The sequence below is a fragment of the Callorhinchus milii genome, unplaced genomic scaffold (genome assembly GCF_018977255.1).
Source record: "Callorhinchus milii isolate IMCB2004 unplaced genomic scaffold, IMCB_Cmil_1.0 Scaffold18, whole genome shotgun sequence".
In the NCBI taxonomy this organism is placed as follows: Eukaryota; Metazoa; Chordata; class Chondrichthyes; order Chimaeriformes; family Callorhinchidae; genus Callorhinchus; species Callorhinchus milii.
Genome location: NW_024704759.1, coordinates 4,171,400 through 4,196,310, shown reverse-complemented (window position 1 = coordinate 4,196,310; position 24,911 = coordinate 4,171,400). Strand labels below are relative to the sequence as shown.

General features: G+C 40.7%; 1 protein-coding gene across 3 annotated transcripts in view; it reads right to left on the bottom strand.

Moving 5' to 3' along the window:
- Window positions 1-24,911, bottom strand: part of LOC103171997 (disks large-associated protein 4) — a 76,460-nt gene that overhangs the window by 18,659 nt on the left and 32,890 nt on the right. For 2 of the 3 annotated variants that reach the window (XM_042341728.1, XM_042341729.1), the window contains exon 1: window positions 9,193-9,309. The exons of the other annotated variant lie outside the window; for it this stretch is intronic. In XM_042341728.1, coding sequence (XP_042197662.1) covers window positions 9,193-9,202 — 10 coding nt within the window. In that variant the 5' untranslated portion in view covers window positions 9,203-9,309. Of the gene's footprint in view, window positions 1-9,192; window positions 9,310-24,911 lie in introns of those variants that run through there. 3 annotated transcript variants of the gene reach the window in all.

Genomic DNA, 24,911 nt, shown 5'->3' with positions numbered 1-24,911 from the left:
TTGATAATATCAGTTTTCTCATAGAGTGAAAATGTGTCTTTCAATGCAATTCTGTCTCTTTTTAAAATACAGATATACACACTAAATTAAATCCAAATCATTGTAATTGTCATCAATCACTCCTCTGGAATACATGATTCCAAAGCAAATGATGTCTCAAAGCAAATCCAAACTGCTTTTAAATGGCATTTCATTCATTGGAAGCATTTGACTGAAGATAACATTCTTTAATACGTCAACACTGATTACCCATGATACATTATACCTTTGCAGTCTTTTTAAACCATTATAAATCTGTCACATTAGAGTTTTCCACATTACTCACATTTTGATTGAATTTCTCAAAACAATAATGAACTTTTACACAATTGATATTCCCTCTACAAAGGGTTTTAAACAAAAGTTTCATGCAAGTCAACCTGTGTGTCTTCAGAGGCAGAAAATTGTTGATGCTTGTGTTATTTCTTGCCATTTTTCCTGGCCACAGGCAAGCTGTTCTTAGCCCAGCAATTATGTCAGTTACTCAAATTACTGGTCTTGTTGAGTTCATAAGTGGATCTAAACTCAATTTGAGTGTTCCTTAGGTGGTAGCCATCAAAAGACAGAAATAAAAGTTTTAGACAAAATAGAGCATTACATGTTTATGGACAATTGTAGTAAAAATTCGGATGACACACACACACTATACAGTAAGCTAATGGCTTTTCGCTTATCTTCAAATTTGAGCCCTGCTTAAATGCCACCACTGTAACAGATGTTATTACCAGTGCAAATAATGATCACATGATTCTACTGAGCTTTAAATTCTCGGCAAAGCATTTCAGACGAGCCAAGAATTTTCTACTTATTGCGGCAAGTGTTATTAAGGATTAAAGATGAAGATTTGTTGAATTATCCCTAAAAGATTTCATTAATACTGTCTGGCTTTCCCTTAAACATGGAATAAAATTACATAGGATTCAACGTGAGCAGTTGCCCAGGGCAACAAGCTTATTTATCAGTAAATCACCTATTTACACTTCCAAACACAGGCCCGTGCATGGATTAATCCTAAAGTATCTTGGTTCAAACAAGAATTATGCAAACTGTCTGGAACTCTGTGACAGTGTGACTTGGTTTTCCTAAAAAGATCCATCTATACCTGGATGACACATATGAAAATTGTGTATGAGTTAAAATGTTAAGCAATTCTTATTAAATTTGGTCGCAGAATCAGACAATGCAACTTAATTTTACAGCCAGTGATAACCCTGCTGATTTGGTAGATAGAAGTCTAAAGGAACCGATCAGAATCATTTTGTACCAGCACCTTAGTTTGGATCAGTTGAAAGCACTCTCCCTCTGGGTCACAAGAATTTGGATTGTAAAGACTTTGCTTTGATGAAAGACTGAATTTCAAGCTGGAACCAAAAAGTGTCTAAATTCAAAGACATGGGGAAGATGCAATAAATTAAAATATCTACAGATGATGTGCTTTTTTTTAATATACGTTCAATGGAACAAACACAAAATGTCTTTATGCCCAAAACAATTATGTCAGGCAAATCAATTTAAAACGATGTTAACGTAAAAGGCCTTCAATTAGTTTATTAATTTTGTAATAGCAGCTGCACTAGTCAAATCTAAATATCATCTTAAAATTGACAATTTGTACTATCAATCAGACATCAAGCTAATAAGTGTACATATATGATATACAGTGTACATATATACAGTGTATACATATGATCACCTGAAAATCTTGTTCTAAGGCAAATGGAAATACAGATCAACCATAAATAGTACAATTTATTTTAATTTGTAATCAATGGCTTTCGTGTCCATTTCCAGTAATGTGCTGCCACACTATTGCAATGCAAAAGCATTAGTAGTAATACATGATCCTGCATCACTATCACAATTGCACAACCCATCATACTCAGTCTAAAAAAGTTTAAATGAACTATCAACTAAAGAACATCTGTTTGTGAGCTCAGACGATGATTCAATCTCACTATTCTAAGGAGGTTTAGAAACTACTTCAATACTTGCTGTAATCTACTCGTGTCCCTAATGTATTTTGCCCAAATGAACTGGGTCTTATTCAGCTTGGTGCCAAAAGTTACGACAAGATAACCAAAAAGGCAGACTCCCCCACCATTGTTTCAATTGTTCAAAATATTAAAATTCCAGAATAAAGCCAATTACCTCTGCAGTTTTTGCATTATTTCTAATGAATACAAAGTTCTAAGCTTTAAGACATTCGTTAAATGGTGTTCACATTCCGTTGCACACAGCACGTGTTCAAAATGTAGTTTGATCATTTCCCCCTGCCACCCACGAATGACATAGCAACCTTAGTCGATTTCCTTTACATGCATGTTCCAGTGGTCATGTTTGCTACATTAATGAATTCCTAAGCATAACTGTAAGGGGTAATTTGAATCTTCCCAATTTGAACTCCATGCAACCATGCCAAATGCTGCACATAATATGAACAGCTGTTAATGAATAGATTATCCATTTTGAATATTAAATTCCAGTGTCTTCACTACACAGTTTGAACTTTATGAATCCAGACATGAGTATCTTCCTAGCTCTGAGTAAGGCTAGTACTCAAACCAACATCACAAACAAAAGCTGTTTTGAAGAAAAAAAAGATGAAGTCCACATATCACCTGCAAATAAACTTGGTGATACCAAAGATAACAACACAGGGTTATTTTATGAGAAATCAATTTTGTGGACACATTCAGTGTAGAACATCATGACAGATTCCTCACATTCTTACAATTACTTTAACTTGAAGTTGTAACCAGTGTGGAATGAAAGGAGGTGAGCAGTGCACACCCAACTGTTGCGTGCGCAAGAGCATCTAATAATAGTAATCCTTGCATTTGATTTAGCACATCATCAAGTCGTCGAAATGCCTCAAAAGCTCTTCACAGGATTTCCTGTAAAATTGATTTGGCTATTCTGTGGGTGAAACATGACAGCCAATTTGCACGCAGCAATGCTCCACAAACAGCCATCAAGTGAGTGACCAATTGCATTTGGGGATTTGTTTGCCAGGACACTGGGAGAACTCCATTCTCTTTTCGAATAGTGCCAATATGGGGATCGTTAATGTTCACATATAATGTATGTTCTCTGTGACATTTTAAAGAAATATGTAAACTTTTTTTAAAAAAAAACACTGCAACATCATTTTCTGGAATTAAAGTTCAGCTTCTGAAAAAATAGATTTATGATTCAAACAAACAATGGTGCATCTGTGCGCAAAGAAATGCAAATTACACCATCAAGAAGTAACAGACTGCATTGCATCTGTCAGATAATTTCTCACAGATGTTTTTATTATTTTATAATCACAATTCTGTACAATATTCATGACATGTCAATGTTTAAGCCAGCCATTTAAATAGCATTTAATTGAAGTTTAAGAAATTCAGTTTCTAATATTTCAGAAGAATAACATAGTAATCTGAAGTGGAGAAATGTGCATTCAAACTGGTACCAGACAGTAACCATCCTCAAACTAGAACTTGTGAGCAATTCTGTTAGCTTTCTCCCCAAGGTTAAACATTCTCTATTTCAGGGCCCATGGAATGATATACAGTCAAACCTGCCTTCAACAACCTCTCTTAGTGGATGGGCTAAAGTGGCCTCTGTTTAAAGGTGGCCTCTGAGTAACGGTTTGTTGGTGTGCACATCAAAGGGGCTGTTCTAAGGTGGTTGTTACCAGGGGTGTTTGCTGATCGGAGGCATTTGCTTGAACAGGTTTGACTGTACATGTACAAGTTAATATCTTCAAGAATGAAAACCAGATGCAGCTTCCAAAAAAGAAAAAAAACTATAAGGCAGCAATACTTTTTTTAATTTCACGCATCAAAAATTGGCAAATTATTTGTTGCAACAATTTCTTTCCATTGCTGGACCAACACACTATTGTACATAGTTGGCAAACCTGAAAATAGGGGAGAAGTACAGAGGGAAACAAACATGCAAGATCCACAAAGCATTAAAGTCATGCATCCCCACGTAGTGGGCTATGTTGTTAAGTCTTTGCACAGAACATAGTTCAAGTATTGTAGTACAAGGCTGACATTTATTGAGTTTGTTAACACACCATGCCAAGGAGACCAGCAATACAAATACTATTTTTTACTGTCTAAATATTGAAGCTGCTCTATTTTAATGCAGCCACTAATACAGACCAACAGTGAATTTTAAATTCAGCAATGTACATTCACAAATAAGGTATTTTATTCAGTATTGTAAATGTTTGATGGGCCACTGATTCACTGGCAGCCACACAGGCAAGTACTAGTAAATCTTTGCATAGTGGTTACCGATATAGCCAGGCCATCAAGGGAAGATGAACAATAAGAAGCCATGGACCACTTCCTCACAGGGAAAGGAGCGGTAGGGATCGAAGGTTAGAGATAAAGCCACAAAAGTCGTATTTCTTATCAGGTAGTTACAGGGTGTTTCCCTACCCTTTTTGGCTGAAAACTTAATGGAAGAGGAGGTTCAGGAGATAAAAAAAAATTAAGGTATTTATTTTGTCTGAACAGTCACAGATTTCACAAATGTAGTATACTTAAAAAATGGACATGTAAGTTCAGTGGGCTATTTCATCACAGAGAAGCACTGTATCAAAGCCTAATGTTGCCCGCAGCAAAAAAGCCTCTAGATAGTGATAAGCACCAGAAATGACGACTTTTTCCCCTCCTCCTTTGTCTGGGCTTACCAAAGCCATTTTAAGTATTAACCACGACCACCCACTGTCCTAGCTGAGAACAGTCTGGCTCGGGACATTTCTTTTGTGATTAGCTCACTAAACATCAGACACCACCAGATCACCCAGTGATCATAGCAGACCAAAAATGGAAATTGAGATGTATGCCTATTCAAATTCTATGAAAATTTCTTGCTTATGAATTAGTGCATCAATCTTAAACAATATGAGATTGGCAATGGACTATGAGACTAGAATCCAACCCAGCCTTTCTGATGATGCCACAAACCACAAGCAGAGCCACTTATGAATGAAAGCTGGCCATAGGGATTGAACAGTCTTAAAACTGACTGCCAGCAAAAAGATACATGGCGAGCGTGGAAGAGATGACTTTCAAAAAATACAATGATATGGCTGAATGAGTAATAAAGTCAGCAGTAGCAAGACCCAAAGATAAACCATGGAATTTTTTCTTAGAGAATTAACTGCTCGATACATTTACACCAGGCACAGAACTTCACTGCAACCACTTGTAGATTTCTCAAACAGAAAGTAATGAAGTCACAATTATTAAAAACTTTGGGTCAAGGGGTGTGGTGCAGTGGTTTAAGCAAACTGCCCTTTTTGCAGCTGCACATGTTGTACCTGATCTGGGAATGTCTGATGAGCTTGTAAAAATCGAATTTTTTTTTAGTACAGCAGTGGTATGCCTCATTTTGTATACAAAACACATCCATTTTAATAATGGTGTAGTCAACAACTACAAGCATTAATATAGCGCCCTTCACACAGGGTAGCATAGCAGAGTGCTTTAGTCATGTCATCATAGTCCACAAACAACTATGACAATAAAGTCAATAATAATAACAACTTGGATTTATAGGGCACTAATAACTCAGTCTAATGAAAGAAACTACCACAGGTTCATTATTATGGTTTATTTAATCTGATCTCTTAATTATGGGTAACCATTATTCTTGTTGTATACCCATAAATGGAACAAATTAGATATCCATATAAAATGGAAGGAAGGAACAAAAACATTTGATCAACTTCCAACCATTTGCATTATTCTATACCAATAGTCTCGTCAACATCCACGACTAAAGAAACTGAACTCCAAATTTTCATTAGCTTTACCACTAAGAACCAGGAATTGCGCTAGCTTAAATATAAAATCAGCAGATTTTATAAAAAGACAACCGCGTTCAAGGAAAAAGCATGTCTATGACCCCCCCATGTCTAAGCATGTACATTTCCAAATATGTTGATCTACTCTGTTTGGTATATTTAGGCTACAAGAAAGAAAGTGAACACAAAGTTGGCTTCTGTTCAAGATGCAATATATTTCATGCTGCTGAAATAATGATTTCTGCTTAAATTACACATTTTATACATCACACTATATTCATAGTTACATAATTTTCTGCAGGTTAACCTGCATATGACAGTTCACTATTCATGATTAATGTCTTTCTAGAGTAAAGTCAAATAATCAGAAGATTAGTAAGACTAAAAGGTAATATGCCACATTAATTCAGATATTATCTCGCTATCCTAATTTATCCCATCTTAAAATCAATATTTATTTATTAAAACTAACAAATGCTTTATTTTCTTTCTCATCTGCCAAGCACTGATTTACACTGAACTATGGTTCCACAGGCATCTGTAGCCCTCCAGTTTTTTTTTTGGATGAACGCAGGTATGAATATAGGTAGGATGTTCCAACACAGAGGATATTAGAATTAAGTCTGACTATTGTCACTCACCCAACATGTACTTTTACATCAAATGCTACTAATTTTCAAACATCATAATAATCCTTGCATTTGATATAGTGCTTTCCCACATAATTGAGATGTCTCAAAGCGCTCCACAGGATATACTGTAAAGTGGATTGAGTGTGTATTTTATGGTAAGGCGGGGCAGCCAGTTACACAGTGGAATGAGTGACTAATTTTATTTGGGGGATTGTTGGGCAGGGCACTAGGAGAAACTCCCTTCTCTTTTCGAATAGTACAATGGGATCTTTAACATCCACCTGAACGGGACGTCGGCTTAATGTCAGCAGATATGTCTGGCAGAATTTGTCCTCTGCCTATCCTGGGGTACTGCAATGGCACTGAGACAACTGCAATGCCCCGGCTGAGTTCACCGTACTCAGTCCAAACAGGAGAACAAAGCTGTGCGTTTCTGGGTGTCTACACATCCGTTTCACACCAATCAGTGATTTTACTAACTGAGCCAAGAGGGGAGTTCAAGAAAAAAGACTTATGAATTCACATGCAAACACGACACTTCCATATTTCGATACAAGTATGCAACATGCATATAGACACCCTTCATTACGAAAGGCCAAGACAGTGTAGAAAATAAACAAAGCAGCAAAATTGAATTCCAGCTTTACTTTCTAAAATATTTTCACGAGACCGGCATTAAACCCTCATTGGTGCCCACAAGCTGCCCGTTTCTGATCCCATTGATACACTCATGCCAAACAGAAAAGGTACATTCATAATATTAAATAATAATAATAATTATTAACAACTAATAATCACATGGCAGGTGCCTTTACAGGATAAGGAGTACATTACCGAAAGATTTCTAAATATTCTTTACTTTGGTTTAAAAAAAACTGCCACATATTCCACTATATTTCGCTGATGGCATGGGTACAAAAGCAGAATAAATTATCAATTTCTAGGCTCCTAGTTGTGGCATCGTACATCAGACACAGCTGTATTGCAAATAAGCACCACCCTTTATTTTCACAGCAACCGCCCTATATTAAGATTACTCGAGATTAAAAATCACCGAGCGATTTGGCAACACATAAGAAAAGCACACACACAACAGGTATAAACCACAATATCGAGGCATTTTACCGTTTTCAGAAATCGCGACAGGTTTTCTTTCCAGGTTGAGGAACAAAGCTTTTTATTCTCCGTGCCTGTAGTAAAAATCCCCCGCTGAGAACCAGCCAGCTAATAGCAAGCAACCTCACACTTTTGCGTACAAAACTTGGAAGCACACTGGAAATAAAAACCGCTGAGGCAATTTCTGTCTCACTCCTCCCGGGCACCCACGCACTGAACTCAGAGCACGAATCCGGTGGAAGTTATATTTTTTTCCCCTTCTCTTTTGGCCACGTAATTAGGTGAAAAGGGCGAAAAAGACGACAGTGGTAACCCACAAAACACTCGAATCATGGAGCCAGTTCCTACTCCCAGTTCTGGTCCACACACCACACACCACTCCCTTAATTAAAATAAAACTTTACGTTACTAAAACGGAGAGAGAGAGAGAGAGTGTGTGTGTGTGTGTGTGTGGAAGGGGGCGGGAGAGAGGAAGAGGTCAGGAGAAACTCTTTGTGTTTGCTTGCAAAGAGCAACAGGACTGTGGGGGGAAAAAAAAGATGAAAAAAGGGGCAGCCAGGCGAGAGCTGAGAGGATGACACTGGCGAAGGAAGAAGACAAAGGCATCCTCCAGCATCCTTATTACAGGAATAAAAATGCATATTTTGTAGATCAAGAAGACTGGAGGGGAGGGGTGAGGCTTTCTAAACAAATGGACAGGCGCTGTCCCGCCTTGGAGGAGGGGGGATGTGTGTGTGATGGTGGGTGGATGTGTGCGTGTGTGTATATATATATATGTTGAGGGGTGCAATTTGCAAATGCTTTGTGAAGCGGGGCCGAGGCGTGGGGAGAGGGTGGGGATGGGGGGAGAGGGTGGGGAGAGGGAGGGGGAGAGGGTGGGGATGGGGAGAGAGGGTGGAGATGGGGAGAGAGGGTGGGGATGGGGAGAGGAGGGGGAGAGGGTGGGGAGGGGGAGAAGGTGGGGATGGGGTGGGGAGGGGGAGAGGGTGGGGATGAAGGGAGAGGGTGGGGATGGAGAGAGAGAGGGTGGGGATGGAGAGGGGGGAGAGGGTGGGGATGGAGAGAGAGAGAGAGGTTTGGCGACAGGGTGTGAGCCGCTCGAGTCCATCCCACCCGCCTCCCGGCATCAAATCGAGATTGAGATCCATCCATAAATCCCGTTACTCCCTCCCTCCCTCCCTCCAAAAAAAAAACTAATTCCCCCACATCCACAAGTGCTCCACCCGCACAAGTTTTAAACGACTCTGACAGACAGACAGAGAGACAGAGAGAGAGCGAGAGAGACGGGGAGAGAGAGAGGAAGAGTGAGGGAGGGAGTGAGGGAGGGAGGGAGTGAGGGAGGGAGGGAGGGGGCGCGAGCGAGCGAGCGAACGTCGCCCGCCTGTCAACCAACCGTCCAGTTACAACCGCTTCCCCACATAACATCGCCGGTTATGATGTTTTAAAAACATTTTTTTTTGAAAAAAAAGTCACCCACCGCGAACGGAGATGGAGGAGGAGGAGGAGCCGCGGTCGACGCTCCCCCCCCCCCACACACACACACAACCTGACTTTTCCCCCCCCCGCCCCCTCTTTCGATCCTCGCTCGCTCACCTATCGGCATCGCAGACCGCTTCTTCTCTCCGTCTGGTCGTCCGCTTGCCCCTGAAGGAAGACAATGGCAGCGCCGCCGCTGCCGCTCGCCCACTCGGCCATGGCGCTCGCTCACTCGCTCGCGCTCGCCCGCCGCCGCCGCCCGCCCCGCCCCAGCCCAGACAGGACGTGACGCCCGATGGGCGGGGTCGGCGGCGGCCCCCGCGAGGTGAGGTGAGGGGAGGGGAGGGCGGGGCGCGCGCGTGGGGGAGGGTGGGTGGGCGGGGCCGGGGTGGGCGGGGTGGGGGAGGGGCACCGCTCGCGCAGGCGCACGGACGGCCGTCCTCACGGCTGCCTGTGCCACTCCTCTCCACGTGTGTTACACACACTCACTCACACACTCACTTCACTCCCTCCCCCCCCCACCAGACACGTCGCCCCAACCTGACGCAATCCAAACCGCCGCAGCGCGGTCACGCACTGTGGGTTCCCCCCCCCTCGCAGCTCTGCGGCGAGAGCGCTGGCCCGGCCAGCGAGAGCGAGAGGGACCCCCCCCCCCCCCCGGGTTCAATTCCCGGGGGCGGGGGTGGTGGGGAGACCTCAGGCGGGTTACCTTCCTCGCCAGACACGCCCTCCGTTTACCTGCCCAGGAACCCGGTTATTCATCGATTGGCGCATTGTTTTTTGGAGGGGGTTGGGGCGGGGGGGGGGGGGGGGTAAATAATCCACCACTGCTCGCGGGGCGCTGCTGTGCGGCGATTGGTTGCTGTGCTTCGACCACAAAATATACAGTCACTACGCTTGACAGTATATTCTTTGGAGCGCTTTGAGACATCTCGAAGACGACAACAACAAGATTACATTTGTATAGCGCCTTTCACGTCGGGAGGACGTCCCAAGGCACTGGACTGTGTACAGCATTTCAGACCCGAGCTGGGGTCAGAGGGGGGGGAAGGGGAAGCGGGGTGGCCGATGGCGTGGTCAAAGAGGAGGGTTTTGAGGCAGGACTTGAAGGAGGGAGGGGGTGAGGCGGAGTGACTGGGGGATGGAATTCCAGAGGTTGGGGGCAGAGTGGCTGAAAGCTCTCCCGCCAATGGTGGGGCGGGTGGGTTGGGGGACGTAGAGTAGGCCGGAGTCGGCTGAGCGGAGGGAGCGGGCGGGTTGGTAGAGGTTTAGGAGGTCGCAGAGGTAGGGTGGGGCGAGATCATGGAGGGCTTTGTATGTGAGGACCAGGATCTTGAACTGGATCCTCTGAAGGATAGGGAGCCAATGGAGTCGGGCGAGAGTGGGGGAGATGGGGTCACGGAGTTTGGTGCGGGAGAGGACATGGGCTGCAGAGTTCTGGATTATCTGCAGCCTGTGGAGGGAGGAGTTGGGAAGGCCGACAAGCAGGACATTTGCATAGTCGAGCCTGGAGCTGATGAAGGCATGAACAAGAGTTTCAGCGGCCTGAGGGGTGAGGTAGTGGCGGAGTCGGGCGATGTTATGGAGGTGAGGGAAGGTAGAGCGGGTCATGGCTTGGATGTAGGGAAGAAAAGACAGTTAAGGATCGAACAAGACACCGAGGTTCCTGACTGGCTGGTGAGTTGTAGTGAGCAACCATGGAGGTTGATGTTGCCAGAGCCTGAGGTGCTGAGGCGCTGGCGTGAGTCAATCAGGAGGGCCTCAGTCTTGTTCACATTCAACTGTAGGAAATTTGCCCTCATCCAGGACTTGATGTCTGACAGGCAGTCTGTCAGGACAGCAGTGGTCCTGGAGTTGAGGGTGGAGGCAGAAAGATAGAGTTGGGCGTCATCCGCATAAATGTGGAAGTTGACCCCATGTCTGCGGATGATGTCACCAAAGGGGGAGCATGTAGACGTAATAAGGCGCTATATCAAATGCAAGGATTATTATTATCCTTTCAGTCTCACCATAAACCACCTACCATTCCTATCCCACCAATAAGAATATCACCCACCCTTCTTCCCATCTAATAATACACACCTAGTTTTTAGCTATTAAAAATTAACAATTGTTAAAAAATGCTATCTAATAATGATCAGTTACCCTTAATAATGATCAATCACCCGTTCCTCAGTACTCACTCATCCAATCTAATAATACCCCTCCATCTCACCAAAAAACGTTAACGTTTCAGGTCGATGACCTGTCAGCAGAACAAGTCATCGACGAAAGGTCATCAACCTGAAACCTTAACTGATATTCACTCATCCAATCTAATAATAGCCCTCCAGCCCACCAAAAAACGTTAACGTTTCAGGTCGATGACCTGTCAGCAGAACAAGTCATCGACGAAAGGTCATCAACCTGAAACCTTAACTAGTTTTCCTCTCTCCATAGATGCTGCCTGACCTGCTGAGAGAAGAAGGCCATTCAGCCGATCGAACCTGTTCCACCGGTCGATTACACCTTGTCAGATCTTTTAATCTCAATGTTCTGCCCTTTTGCCATATCGCTTAATAAAACCTTTGACAATGGTACTGTATTTCATCCAACGCATTTACTTTGCGTCATTATTCTGTCTTCAAATACCAGATCTCCAACTTTGCAACAATATCTTGTATGAAAGGGTGGAGTTTTTACTGTCTATCTTAATTGCATATAATAACTTGCTATAAAATGCAAGCCTTTGTTATTGAGCAAAATGAAAACACTGTTTTTTTTAAAAGGCTGCCTTATGTACCCTCCCATGTTTTCCCCTGCTTCCCTGAAAATATGTATTGACTCATCCTAGGAGTTGCCATTCATCACCTAAGTGGCCATTCTTAATGAGTCGGGCCAGGGTTTGTATAATAATAATCCTTGCATTTGATATAGCGCCTTATCATATCTTCGAGACGTCTCAAAGCGCTTCACAGAATATATTGTAAAGTGAATTGACTGTATGGTTTGTCGGCAAAACGCGGCAGCCAATTATGCACAGTAGTGTCCTACAAACAGTCTTGGATTGGGTAACCAATTTTTTTTAAGGCATTAATATCCCTGGGAAAGTGATCTGCCAATCAACTAAAAAACAGGTGCCTACTTCTGCTCGGTAAACAGAGATGTGTGGAGTAAGGAAGCTTGCCTAACGTTTTGCCCTGCCGGAAATCGAACCCAGTCTCTCGCTTGCAAGGCAAACCACTGAGGTACAGGACTCCTACAGATATAGTGCCTAATCACGTCTTCGAGATGTCTCAAAGCACTTCATACAATATACTGTAAATTGAATTGACTGTATTTTGTGGGCAAAACAAAAATATACAGTCCACCTTGTATGGTGCAGGCCATCACATTCTCACCTTAAAACTGAGCTAACCCACAATTCATAAACATGAACTTTGCAAAAGTGGATAGCGAGCAGGAGCCGTGAGTGATTCTCCACTCCCTACCCTGAGGGCAATTGCAATGACCTCAGAATTGTTTGGCTGGAGTCAGGTTCTTCAGCAAAGACAAGCTATCAAGCCTGATCATAGAATCATAGAATTATACAGCACACAAGGAGGCCATTCGGCCCTTCATGTCTGTGCCGGCTCTTTGAAAAGAGCTATCCAATTTAATCCCACTCACCTGCTTTCTCCCCATAGCTCTGATGGTTCCATCCTTAATCCCCATGGTTCCATCCTTAATTGCTTCCTGGTCCTCCCCAAATAATTATCTAATTTGATCTTCTAGCTCTGCAGCATTCTGTTCTGCAGTAGTCACTTTATTTCTGAACTGAGCCTTTTGAGGAGTTAAGTACAAAATTTAAGTTTAGTGGAAGATGGAAAGGGAGGGGAAGAATAGATGGTAGAGATATACAATTGTCTGAGTTTATAATTTCCAGTCAAAGTCAGATTGTGTGAACTTTCCATTTACGGATCATAAATGTACTCGGCGGGAAAAATATTGATTGCAGCATTGTAGAGTCAAATTAAAATTAAAACTGCCCTGAAAAATGTATGCTGGATACCAGTGTCAGGATAAGGTAAAAAAACTCAAACACTCATTGGTTTGAATGAAGAAGGCCCTTTGGCCCATTTGATTTAATCTTTTCAAAAAACCCACTGTACCGTCTTCCCATCACAAGCTGTTTTTAAATGAAGGCCTTCCTGTTAAGCAGCTTTGACAGCAGCTAACTTGCTAAATGGATTACAGGCTCAGTTAATGGGAGCTTTGTTGGGTGGTGGAGGAGGGAGAGAGGTGGATATATTCACAGGACTTTATGTACTAGTTTTCTAGTATGGTGGTGGCTGCAAAAAAGAGGATCAAGGAAGACAAGGGAGGGAGAGAACAGGAAAAAAAGATGGGAGAGGTAGAAAGGAAATGAGTGGCGACAGGATGCCTTTTGAAAGAAATGTGGGATACAACAGAATGAAATGAGGAAGAAGGTGTAGAAATTAAATTTGTCTCAAACAAGGATAATAATAATAATGTAATAATAATTCTTGCATTTGATATAGCGCTTTTTCATGTCTTCTAGAATTATAGGATTATGACAGTGGGCAGGTACAGGGCAATGGTTCCATCCTTAATTGCTTCCTGGTTTTATACAATGCTGATCAGTTTGTTTCAGTGGTTTTGCAATTGGTTTCACTGTTTTGTGTGGGATGCAACCCTGCATGAGGAGTGCTATATAAATGCAAGTTGTTGTAGTTGTTGTTTAACAAAATTGGAATTGTTGGTTTGATGCTTGTAATTATGTAAATGGAAATATATTTCAGGTACACCAACACATGAGAACAATTCTTCAGTGAACACTGTGAATGTAGATGGTCTCTTAGCTTACTTGGTTCATACAATTCATCTACATAAAATTCAGTCACCAGGTCTACAGTATATCCTGTGAAGCGTTTTGAGTCATCTCAATGATGTGATAAGGCGACATATCAAATGCAAGTTTTTTTTAAAAAAAATCTATCTAATGTGAAAGACGCAATATCAAGTGTAAGGATTCTTATCATAATTACCATTTTACAATAATCTGTTTTCAAAAATATCAAATATTAATTTGCTTATATCCTGTTGTGAAAAGCTGTATTCATGTTAAGTCAGGATTTAACAAGTCCTTTGAATGATGGGGTATTTTTAAAGCTTGTAAATCAGGAAGGGTGCATTTTGCTTATAGTCAAATTCCTAGCCATTTCATTTGCGTGCCCAATTCTGTATTGCTCTCTCTGTGTCTTTCTGTGTGCACCTGTTATCTCACATTTGACTCACAAGGATATGTCAGTTCTGTTCATGCCAATTAAGAAAAATGAGATGTGCCATAACAATAAAAGAGAATGTTCCATTAGATATGGCACTGGGCCATACAGAATCATTAAGGCTTATTTCTTGATCTCTGAGTTAATTGGTCTCAGCTTGGCGTCAGTGAGGGGTGTTACACTTGGCTTCAGCACCACCATGATAACAAGGGGTCTCCACTGGAGAAGGTGGGGCAGGGCTGGCGAAGGGGGATGAGAAGACGGGGAGTGGTGGGGTTGGATGAGGGGTCGAAAAATACATGCATCTCATTTCAATAGTTACATTATCACCTGTAATTTAGTCACTCAAGAGTACTCACACTGTAAATAACATTTTAAAACTCCAGCCTTGTACCTTTTGACTTTGGATCCGGATAAATCCAAGATCTCAAGCATGTCTTTGATCAATCGAAGGAAGCATTTATTCAGACAAACTCAGACCCAAGTCTGATCATCAAACTCTTTCACAAGTGTAATGCTGGGCAATAAGCAAGCAGCATTATCAAAGTCAAGGAGGCTGATTTTACATCATCAGCAAGTGAAACACCACAATGCCAACACGCAACATGCTTTTTATGCACACTCATTTATTTTATGAGCTAATTTTAAACAAATTCCTGCAGTGTATTTATTACTTGCTCACTTTCAGTGGCATAGAAAATATCAACTGTGCAAACATTAAGGCAAACTTTGCTCACTGCAAAGTGCACTGCAAAAGGAAAACAGAAAGAAAGAACTTTACCACTAACGATGATAATAATAATCCTTGCATTTGATATAGCTCCTTATCACATCTTCAAGATGTCTCAAAGCGCCTCACAGTATATAATGTAAAGTGAATTGAATGTATATTTTGTGGCAGTCAATTGCACACAGCAGTGTTTCCCAAACAGTCATGGACTCAATGCCACCACATCTGAGATCAAGAATGAAACCGAAAACTTCCTGATCAATGAGGCTTTAACAACACACCATTTGTGCACTGAGCCATCAGAGAAGTCAACCCGCAACTTCTAATTCAAAAATAGACTTCTCCCATTCTGTGACCCGATTCATTGCTGATCAAAAAAAGAGATGCTATAAATTACTCCCACACACATCCCTCAGTACTTTCTGCATTAATTCTCTTCCAATGTAAAGTCTATGGAACATATTTAAGAATGGCTAATGGGAGCGTACAGAATTCCTACATGTGCTTCAAATTCACTCGGGTTGCCTGTATTTTCGAGTATTATTTAAGATTTCCAGCAGCTAGTTCTCCCTTTTTGGAAGAATTAACTAATCTCCAATTACAGTTTTATATACATTATGCTTAATTTAAAGTCTCTTGCATCTAAGAACTCATGGCTGCATAACCCAATATAATAATCCTTGTATTTGATACAGCACTTTATCATGTCTTTGAGACTCTCAAAGCGCTTCACAGAATATCCTGTGAAGTGAATTAATCGTATATTTTGTGGGCGAAACGTGGCAACCAATTGCGCACAACAGTGTCCCACAAACAGCTAAGGATTGAAATGATGAAATTTTGTTTTAATTATTTTATTTTTTGAATGGATTATTACCTCAGAATAGCAATCTGCCAATCAACTAATAACCAAGTTCTTATTTACTGCTAGGTAAACAGAGGCAACTTTCCCAATGTTTCGTCTGGAATCGAACCCATGTCCTCTTGCTTGCGAGGCAAGTGCTCTAACCACTCACCTAGAATATGAGAAGCATAGCCTATACATATCTCTTCTTTACAAATACAATATAATCAAACCCTCATTAAAAATGTCCCCATTCGAATTCCTGCTTATTACTTGGAAGAAAGAGAGTTGAAGTACAGTACCATATGATCCGATGATGCTATATGTTCCTGTTCTGAATCGTATGAAATCTGTATTCCATCAAATAAAATGCTCCACAAAAAAAATGTAGCTATGCCAGTTTAATTTGCGATGCAGTTGTCTGGTCTGTCACTTGACTGATACCAGATGCACTTTGCTTTCCCAGAACCTAATCACATTCATTACCAATTTTGCTCTATTGGACCCAAAATCTGGCAACAGGCCCAATCTCTCAGTCCTGCCTGTGGAACCAACTATATGGCTACAATCCCAGCCCGCACGAGCAGGAACAAATGGTGAATAGTGTATATTACCCTGAAACAGGGAACAAAGATCAACTACAACACTGGTTTAACTTCCTGTGTGCGTGTTTTTTTGTAAAGTGTTTTTTTATTATCTGACAACTGCTTCTATGTTTCTGTATTCCTTCTGGTTAATGATGTTCCTTTCCATTCCTTTCAGTTCCTTTCTGCTTTTATGAATATTCTGCACATGCACCGGATATAGTCCAACCTATTTACTGTTGTTCCTCATGGACCATATGTTACACAAATCTGGCTATAATCCCAGCCAGCAGGAGCATGAACTAACAGTGAATAGTGTGTAGTAGGCTGGAACGAGAAACAAAGATCATATGTGCATTTTTAATGTTATATGCCATGTCCAATTCTGTTTGTTGGAAAATACTTTAGGTTTGATATTGTGTGAGGCAATTTAGTTTTCTCTTCCTACTTTGTTTGCCACCTCGTAGTGTCATCTCTTCCACTCTTTATTTTCTCTTGGCCGTTGATACTTGGGACCTACTCTTATCGGTCTCTCTTTGAGTTGTTGGTTGATCGGTGGGGGAAGCACCATTTCAAAGGGAAGGAAAGCATGTGAGGGCGGAAATGGGAGGGTTAATTTGATATAATGTGATAGATATCACCAGTGATAAAATGTACTTTTCAATCGCTCTTAGATTTCCTCCTGCGCAGAAGTGCTTTCAAAAGTATAGTTAAACATACAGTGTTGACACTAGTTTCCAAAACTAGAAACATAATTGTATTTCCTGTCATGAGCATTGCGTTTACCTAAAAAATACACAGTCACTACACTTTACAGTAAATCCTGTGAAGTGCATTGAGACAACCTCCTGAGACAGCCTATGAGACAAGAGTATGAGACAGTGCTTTGAGACAGCCTAGGCTTTCTATCTAATGCAAGGATTATTACCGTTAGTATTATCACACACCTTGATCAACACAGGACCATGAAAATAAAATAAATGAGTTGGGATGGTATTGCAAATCCTTTGAGGGTCATTCAAGCTGGTAAGATTTATGTTTTAACAACGGTTTTTCTATGTGATGATTTACTGAAATAAACCATGTTAGCAGGGATAGCAAAGTCAAGGCACAAGGAATTACCGGAGCCCTGGAGACAAATTGATTCCTCCCAGTTAAAAAGGAAATCAATTGCAACTTCCAAAACATTTTATGCAAAGAATTACAAATCAATACGATTCCATTAACATATAGCAACAAAAAAATTGTCCATTATATACTTATGACCATAAAACAGGAAAGCTCCTAATGCAGAATGATAACCCAGAATAATTAGAGCTCTGGGGCTCATAATTTCCCCTTAGTCTGCAAAACTAGTTGCTCTTAAAATTTAACATTCTTCAAATTGTGGAGAACTTTCAGGTGTAGTACGAATTTGAAATCAAGTTCTTTTGAAGAACTGCAGCAATATGACCTCCAAAAACAGACTGAATTGAAGATCTTTTCTCAATCTTACACATAAAATTGGATAGGATTTTGCACCTTTATTACCTTTCAACATATTACTTATTCATGGAAGTTTTGTCAACAAATTATTTCATCTAATATGCCTAGAAACCATAACCAGACTATCATCTGTCTGGAAAGATGAATTGACTTACAAATAAAACTCTAATTATAATAATGTGCGTTAGTAACTTTACCTGGAGCAGTAAAATAGGATTTGAGAAATATATAGCAACACAAGGTAATAATTGCACTGAAATGGAAATACCAGTTCCATTGACATTCTGTCAAAAACAAAAGACTGAATAAAATCAATATTGCTATAAAGTGCAATGGGCTAGAGATAGCAGAACAACAGCAGCAAAGGGAACAATAATGTGGTTGCACTTTCAGATGGTTTCATGGCCTTCCCGTTATTATGTCTCCTTCACTTAATGTCAACCAAGTGGTGGCAGGTGACAGCTGAACACATGTAATGTATTCTGATACCAGTAAAAGCCCTTGCTACAGACTTAGCCTGAATCAATCAGTTCATATCATTGTTGAGATTGCTTTTCAATTGCACTTCAGCAAAATTCCTCAATCCAAGCAGAAGCGGAAAACAGCTTTTACTCCCTCCTTTGACTTCAAATATTGATGTCTTATGTTTAGAATAGAAGTTAATTATAAATAACCACTGCAGTTATTACCAATCTAATTGCCAGTTATTTTTTTTCCCTTTCATGATACAGTACAAACGTCTGGTCTGCTGAAAAGCATTCCAAACAATATCAATGTCTGACAATTCTGAGTGTTACGGTTCCTTGCTATTGATTCAGTTAACACTGCTGTTCTTGATATAATCAAAACTGGCAAATAAACTGAGGACAAGAAACAATTTCTTTAAAGACCCCATGTCATCACTTGGGACATCGAGTTAAATCTCCATTGTTGGATGCAGAAATCACGTTTCCAACTTTTCTCTTCGCTTTGACTGAAAATGGGAATGTGATACTATTCTTTTGATCTGTTTTGGGTTCAATTATAACTATCCTGAAGATAACCTGTCCTTGCATTCGGATTTGCCAATTGTGATTCACAACAATTACCACAAAACAGGAAACAAATTGTATCTACAGCACTGTTTTATCCAGATGGTAATTAATTTAAAAGTCATTCTCATCATAACATTGTCCTTGATTTATTCCTAATAACATTTTTCATCATTTTACCTACTTTTCAATTTTTAATTTTAATTTTTAATTCAACAATATTCTTTAAGGAACGTCTGGTGTATACTTACTTCTAGAAGAAACTACAAATGTTGACACCAGTTGAAAATAGTTAGAAATTGAGCAAATGGGAAGGTTAGGAGAATTGGTTTCACACACTTCGTGATTTGCCACGTCATGTTGTGGATGGTGATATTAGCTTTCAAAAGAGAACTAGACAGATATCTAAAAAAGGAGTAAACAACAGGGGGATAGGGGAAAGGGTAGGTAAATCGGACTGTAAGTCTCTTTAAACGAGACAGCACAGACACGACGGGCCGAATGACAGTCCTCTGTGCAGTAGCTTTGTAAATTCTTCTTAAACAGGAACTATTTGCGGCAGAAGAAAATAGCAAATCCAATGACAAGTTAGATGATAGATCTTGAGCATAGTTAGAAGCTGTGAATCTGAAATGATTGTTAATATTAAAACATGTGACACCCTCTGGGGGTTTAATGTTTCTAAACTACTGACTGTTCACACCCCCAGCCATCTGTTTCCTGCCATATGATAATTTATTTAAAAGTCATTAGCATCATTACATTATCCTCTTACTCGATTTATTCCTAATACAATTTCTCATCATTTTAACTGCTTTTTCGTGAATATTCAACAATATTCTTTAAAAAGAAATTGTACAATCCGTGCTGCGAATGAGTAGTTACAACTCATTTTCCACTATTTACCATGAAACCGAAACAATAAAATTCTCTGTTCTCATACGCAGTTCTATTTGCCTCGCCAGGAAAGGACATTCCCGCGGAAGTGGCAAGAGATCCTTTTCAAAATCTACACGTTCTATTCCGACATCATTAGATGCTGTGCGAAATAGATCTCTGAAGTTATAGACAAAGAGAAAGGGAATGTCTGAGATTTAAGCGTGCATTGCTTTATTGAATATTGAACAATGTATGTGATGTGACTGTGAACTGCTTCCCTAATGATCCGTCATATTGAGTGCTGTGGAAATAGCTGTGAACAAAAGTGCTTAAGGGCTAGAAGGCTGAGACACAATGATGCTCAATGCATGATAACTGGGCGGGAAGGGTGGGGTGAGGTGGTTGTTGTTGGTAATTTGAAGGATTTGGGCAGATGAGAATTTTGTATTGTCTGCCTGGACACAAATGTACTGTCTTCAGAGAATGTAATCTTATAATAATAATCCTTGCATTTGATATAGCGCCTTATCAGGTCTTCGGACATCTCAAAGCGCTTCATAGAATATACCGTAAAGTGAATTGACTGTGTTGTTTGTGGGCGAAAATCTTATCACGAAAATCTTATCAAGTTCTAGAAATTCACAGGTGACTGGAATTTGCCCCCTTAACAATTGAGAATGATCGACATGTCTTGGAATTTCAGTCACATTGTAAGTTTCATACAATAAACGTCAGCAATTTACAGTGTTTAAAACTGAAGAAATAATCCAGACAGTTCAGTTAGATTTGAGGGAGGATAGTTGATTAAAATAACTTTCTGACAGTTTATATAGTCACCTTGATCTGTATTGTGATTGTATTGTGTATTGAGAACAATATGAACTGTATTGTGTCAGAACTGTGGAAATTCATGTCCTCACACTCACTTTCAAATCCTTTCATGCCCTGGCATCTCCCTACCTCTCCGACCTGCTTACCCCCAACCCACAACCCGCTGCCTCCGCTCGACTGGCTCCGGTCTTCTGCACGCCCTTGTGCCCTCCGTGCCACCATTGGTGGCTGTGTTTTCAGCCACTACTCCAAGAAAACTCTGGAACGGTCTTCCTCTAAATCTCCGCCTTGCCCCTTCCTTCCCCATCTTCTGGTCTTGCCTGAAGACCTTCCTATTCGACCGTGCCAATGGTCACCACCCCCTCCCCCTGGCTCGGCATCATGCTTCACCACTGTCGAGCGCTCTGGGACACTACCCTGCATGAGGGGCACTATATAAATGCAAGTTGTTGTTGTGGAAATAGAATAATAGGCTTATTTAATGCAAAATAATGTTTTAAGGTGCTTCACAAATGTGGCAGTGCCAACCAGGCAGTGAAGTGAGAGACTAAGCAAGAAGTTGACCAAAGGCATAAAGGAGCTCAATGATTGACATATCCTGAAAAAGTGGTTGTTATTCATGAGTGAGCCTTGAAGATTAGTATTCGTATACTCATGGGTAGGGGGGGAGGGTTGAAAAGATCACAGCTGATCCTATCCTAATGTCCTCACACATGTACCTTCAAACATAAGTCCCCAGACAGAATTTCAGAGTGGGAATCCTGGCTAGATTTCTCCCCCTCCCTCAGGCCAATTAGTCACTAACTCAGCACAGCCCTGCACCCACACCTGCTCCTTTCTGGTCTTCCTTTATTTAAGCAGTCGGAGAAGCTCTAAGCATTTTAATGTTAACTTAAAAAGATTCAAAACTCCGTGAGCAACTGCACAACAAAGCCGAGCAGGGCCTTGACACAAGCTTGACACTATTCACAGCCACACAAACATCCTTGCATTCCTTTGACAAAGGGGATCTTAGGGTTCAATTAAGTTTGCAACGGCTATGTGGAGTCCTGTAGCTCAATGGTTAGAGCACTTGCTTTGCAAGCGAGAGGACCTGGGTTCAATTCCTAGGCAGGGTGAAACGCTGGACAAGTTTCCTTACTCCACACACCTCTGTTTACCTAGCAGAAAGTAGGAACCCTGTTGGTAGTTGATTAGTGGATCGCTTTTCCGGGGGTAATAATCTCTTAAAAAAAGAATAATAATAATATTTTGGTCACTCAATCCACGACTGTTTGTGGGATACTGCTGTGCGCAATTCGCTGCATGTTTCGCCCACAACATGTACAGTCAATTCACTTTACAATATATTCTGTGAAGCGCTTTGAGACGTCTCGAAGACTTGATAAGGCGCTATATCAAATGCGAAGATTATTATCATAATTCACCTTACTTTTAAGTAATTTAAGTAGTTGTTGCCATTTGGCACCCAGGTTTTAAAACAAGGAATGCATATTTAATCAGCTCATTGGTTTTAATCCACCAAAATATTGTTAGCATTGACTGTTAAATGCCCTATTTCTCTGACTAGGTTTCCTTTGGTATGATAATTTTCCTTGAGGCTAATTGCTTTGTATTTCCCAACAGACAAGATGACCATCACTTCAATCCTCCAGATGATTTGCCAGTATCCAAACATGTACAGAAGCAAAAACAGCCTGTAAAATATTATTGTTGGCTTCAATTCGCCTAAAGCTGTCTTTGAAAGCACTGGAATGTCTAGGGTGCAAAAATAACCAAACATTTCCAGAATCTTTATTCTCAGAAAGTGCTTTTTACAGATGCTAAACTTACCTAAAACACCATTTGTAATATGGGTCCATTACTTCTGGTTCTGATGCTTAGGAATCTTTCTCTGACTGAATCCAAAAGCACCTTCCAATCCCAATTAAAACAGCAACAACTTGCAATTATATAGCACTCTTCACGCAGAGCATTGCACAGGGTTGGACACCAAATGAGGAAGGGGGGAAAAGGGGGTGGGGGGGAAGGGGAGGTGACCATAGGACATGGTCAAAGAGGTAAATCTTGAGGGATTTAAAGGTAAAGAGGGGGCAAGGCGAGGCAGAGGTGTTGGTTAAGTGCAGACTGCTTTCAGGTTTTGAAAGATACCATGGCTGCTTCAATAAAAACACGCTAAAGACTTAAAGTAACCTTACGATTCTTATACTAATTCTAAAGTTCAAGGCAAAATCGTCCCTTGTTGCAAATCTTTAATGACAGACGTCAAGTCCTGAGATGGTAATGGACTTCAAATTGGACGTCAAATCGACATGATGTGTTCCGACATGCGACTACTAAATTATTAAAAACACACCATCATCTGCCTGGAAGCTAGAATTCAAGGGCCACAGGACTAATTGCAGCACTTTTAAAGCAAGGGCAAATAAACAAGGCCGGTCTTGTGGCAAACCTTGGTGAACTTTTTGGCGGTGTTGAAGCACAGTGAAAAGCAGAGATTTTCAAAGATGTTTTCCTTTTTCTTTATTTGTGTGAGGGTTCAGATTAATTTGTTTAATGGGAGCCGACCCTGAGGTGAAATTGTGGCTTGCTCCATTTATTTTGTGTAAATATAATTTTATATCACAAGGGAAAGGGCACATAGTGTGAGTGCTCACCTCAACCGTTTTCCAGGCACAAAGCTCTGGCATCCATCAAATCACCTTTTAACTGGCCATTTATTGGGAAGGATTAGCCACACGAAAACTCAGGTTAATTCATTGGACATATGCAGTGTGACAACGTTGAGTACATTCTGGTGCATGTGACTGCACATGCCAGGCAAAGGAGATTTGAGCAAGAGGCTAACTCCTTTACATCCAGGTTTATCTGCCCCACTGGAGTTTCCTGGCTATTAACTGAAAGGAAAGCCAGATGGGGATTTAGTAATATTCTGCTGCCATTTTATGCAGGCTTGGTACAAATGTTACTGTGTTCAAACCATTACAATCCCAATATAATCGTTTAAGCACACTTAACAATGTTAAAATCTTATTTTGCCAGCCCCTATTACATCTCACTTTCAGCAACGTTTCCTGATTAATATTTCAACCAGGATGTCTGACCCACCAACTGACTAGTCAACATCTGGAAGAGATCAGATGAGCAATGACTTATCTGTCTGAATCATCTGGCTTTGTTAAGTGAGGCAAAGACCTCATATGGTCTTGTGTGACCTAAGAGGAACAGACTTGAATTTCCCAGCATAAGCCTCTCCAGAAATGCAAGATCTTTAAGACTGAACACTTGCCATGGAAGTGTGACTGCAAGGAGTGTGTGATTAGGATCCTCCGATGCCTAATCCCATGTATTTTAATGCCCTGCTTGAAATTCCACACCATAACCTGACTCATATTAGTAGCAAGTCCACAGAGCTAGCCTTAAATTAGCAATTGAGTTAGCAAGATTTCCTGAATTATTTGAATACCTTCTTGTCAGACAGGAGTGATTATCTAATGCAGGTTGTACAACAGGCTTTGGTTTATTAAATACAGTCACTACACTTCACCGTAAATCCTGTGAAGCATTTTGAGACATTCTCCCAACGTGAAAGGCACAATATCAAATGCAAGGGTTATTATCAATTATTGCCCATATTAAGTGTTAAATGCAATTGACTTCCTAACTACAAACTAACCTAAATAATATATCAAAAGATAGCAAAGTCTTAGAGGAATGTCATGATTTAGCTAACAATGCTGTGAAACTTGCTTCTCAGAAAACAAGTACATTTCTGGATCTTCCTGAGGGATTATTTTCTCCATTGACTGTGAATAAGGGAAGAATTTCATCAAGTCTGCCGGCTAATGCATTCCTTACTTGCAAATAATAAAAACAAAACTATTTGCCCTGGAGATTGCATAAGGAGTCTGACTCAGCAATCTTTGCCTAACCAAATCCTCAAAAATCAATATTAAATTGTTTCAGGCATTAATTCTATATCAGTCCTAATAGACTGGTTAATTTTAATTTCAAAAAATCTAATTTAACAACTTCCACATGAATGCCAAAACATTGAAGATTCTTTTTGAACTCAACACATTGCCCATTCTGCCAAACAACAACAATTTGCATTTGTACAGTGAAGTAATGTCTTGGAGGGCTTAACTCAGTCTTCAACACATTTACAAATCTCAAACTCATCTAGGA